We start from the raw sequence: 2032 nt of genomic DNA on the forward strand, positions 1-2032 counted from the left end.
TGACATTCCATGTCCCAAAAGCCAAATTCCATGACCAGGGTTTGGGCCGCCGAGGCACTCGCCTTCGACTGCCACCCAAACCACAATAAATAAATTTTAATTTATTAGCAGAGCTAAGCTCCTCAAACACCTTAATTCTGCCTCATGCACCTTTAATGCATGATTGACATTACTCTTATATTGCACAATTTATCTGTATATACTTTGAGATGTTTTTTCTATATTTATATTATAATTTTTATTTCATATTATGTCTTTTGTACTGTAACGGTTGGTGCAATTTCATTGTCCTCGTGATAATGACAATAAAGGCCTATCTATCTAAACCTCGACAACAGGTTCAATGACAAAATGTTCAGTTTTCTAAAATACTTATTTTCTTTTTTTTCTACTATCTGCAGCAAAACAAAACAATTTCTCAGAGAAAATGTTGAAGAAGTGATTCATTTCTACTTGTGATCTAACTCAGTCGGAGTCTGTGTTGATGTGGTCGATCATCAGTTGTTGTCATTAGAGGAGAAGGTCGGCGTGGCTGCAGCTGCAGCTGCGCAGGCGCCTGCAGTTGAATGTTGTCAATTCCATCAGTGACCAGTTGAGGGGACCCGGCCCTATAAATGGTCCCAGAATGATGCGTGAGAGTGGCAGGCTGGAATTTGGACTTTTATCATAAAAAAAGAAAAAAAAAATTGTTTTCTCTTGATAACAAGATCATGTTTTTATCACAAGGAAATAGTAGTGTAGGCCGTTTTTGTCTTCCGTACGTCTTACCTCCTTTAGACAGGTGTTTTTTTTCCTCTATTTAGCTGCTTACACTGCAAGCTGGCCATTGGACAGCTTCTAATCTGTACAGGTGTCTGATTGTTCTGTGCATCCTTGGAACACGATGAAAGCAGCTTCCGGCCGTTCCAACCTTTTAACTGATAATTTTTCAGCAAACTGCGGCGTTTCATGCTTAGCCTCAGGTGTGTTTGCGGTGGATTTATGATGACGGGTTACCTTTGTAGCTGCTGCAGGCGCTGGTCTGCTGGCAGGAAGTTGTGTTTGAGGTTGAGATGAGTGAGATCGTGGCTGTAGAAGAGGTTGGAAGGAAGATGCTCCAGGCTGCAGCAGGACAGGTCCACGGAGTTGATCCTCTGTGACACCATCTGAAACGGACGAGGGGAACTGGTAACTAGACGCAAGCACAGACTTCAAGAGGATTATCTTCACCACAAAAGACTTGACTGGTTTTGCGGTTTGTGCTTGGAGTCAGATGCTGAGGGGTCAAATGCCATTTACAGGCAATCTTCTTAGGATTAGAGAGTAAGAAAAAAATCGAGGAAGTGGCTAAAGATCTAGAGTAGCAATTTAGTTAAAAGCAAAAGCACAAAGCAATTAGTGTTCAGAAAGAACTAAGCAGTAATCAGACATGAAATGACAGCATACGTTCTCGTACAGTCAGTGAACTGGAGTGCTTCACAGTCAGATTAGCTTGAGCTTCTGCAGCCATCGCTAAGGCACGTGCCGCCTCCAGCCAGCCTTCTATTCTGAGTGTCCCTCCGGGTGACGGTGACATGCATGTCCCTGTTAATATTTAGAAAAGAGGTTTTCTGGCTACGGCCTACTTGAGTTCAAACAGGAGGCTGCATGAGTGCACCTGCAGACATGTGGGCTATAGATTGGACAGCGGTGCCATGCAAATAGAAACACAATTTTACCTTTGGAATTGTATTTGTTGATGCTGTTTGCATGGTTTTGGGTTCATTGAAACTGTAGCTGTCAAGTTCGGACGTTTTAATAAACACAAAAATCTATTTTTATTGATTGTAAAACAGAATCTTAATTTGGTTCCTATTGCATTAATCCCTTATTTTTTTAATTAAAGACCCACCCAGATTGGGTTTTTGGTGTTTTTTTATGTGTTCTCGTGGCATTTTTCTCACAATGGAAGACATATATAAAGAAAATTAAACAAGAAAATGCATTTCTGAGTTTTTCTTTATTGAAAAGGCAAAACTATGATTAAAAAAATCACCGGGAACGCTTTAAAAAT

General features: G+C 40.7%; 1 protein-coding gene across 1 annotated transcript in view; it reads right to left on the reverse strand.

Annotated features, from left to right (window-relative positions):
* Positions 1 to 2032, reverse strand: part of phlpp1 (PH domain and leucine rich repeat protein phosphatase 1) — a 71875-nt gene that overhangs the window by 25008 nt on the left and 44835 nt on the right. Inside the window, exon 4 of the mRNA XM_024273176.2 lies at positions 997 to 1145. Within this exon, the coding sequence (XP_024128944.1) occupies positions 997 to 1145 (149 nt within the window). The remainder of the gene's footprint in view (positions 1 to 996; positions 1146 to 2032) is intronic.

This window comes from Oryzias melastigma, linkage group LG17 (assembly GCF_002922805.2).
Source record: "Oryzias melastigma strain HK-1 linkage group LG17, ASM292280v2, whole genome shotgun sequence".
Taxonomy (NCBI): domain Eukaryota; kingdom Metazoa; phylum Chordata; class Actinopteri; order Beloniformes; family Adrianichthyidae; genus Oryzias; species Oryzias melastigma.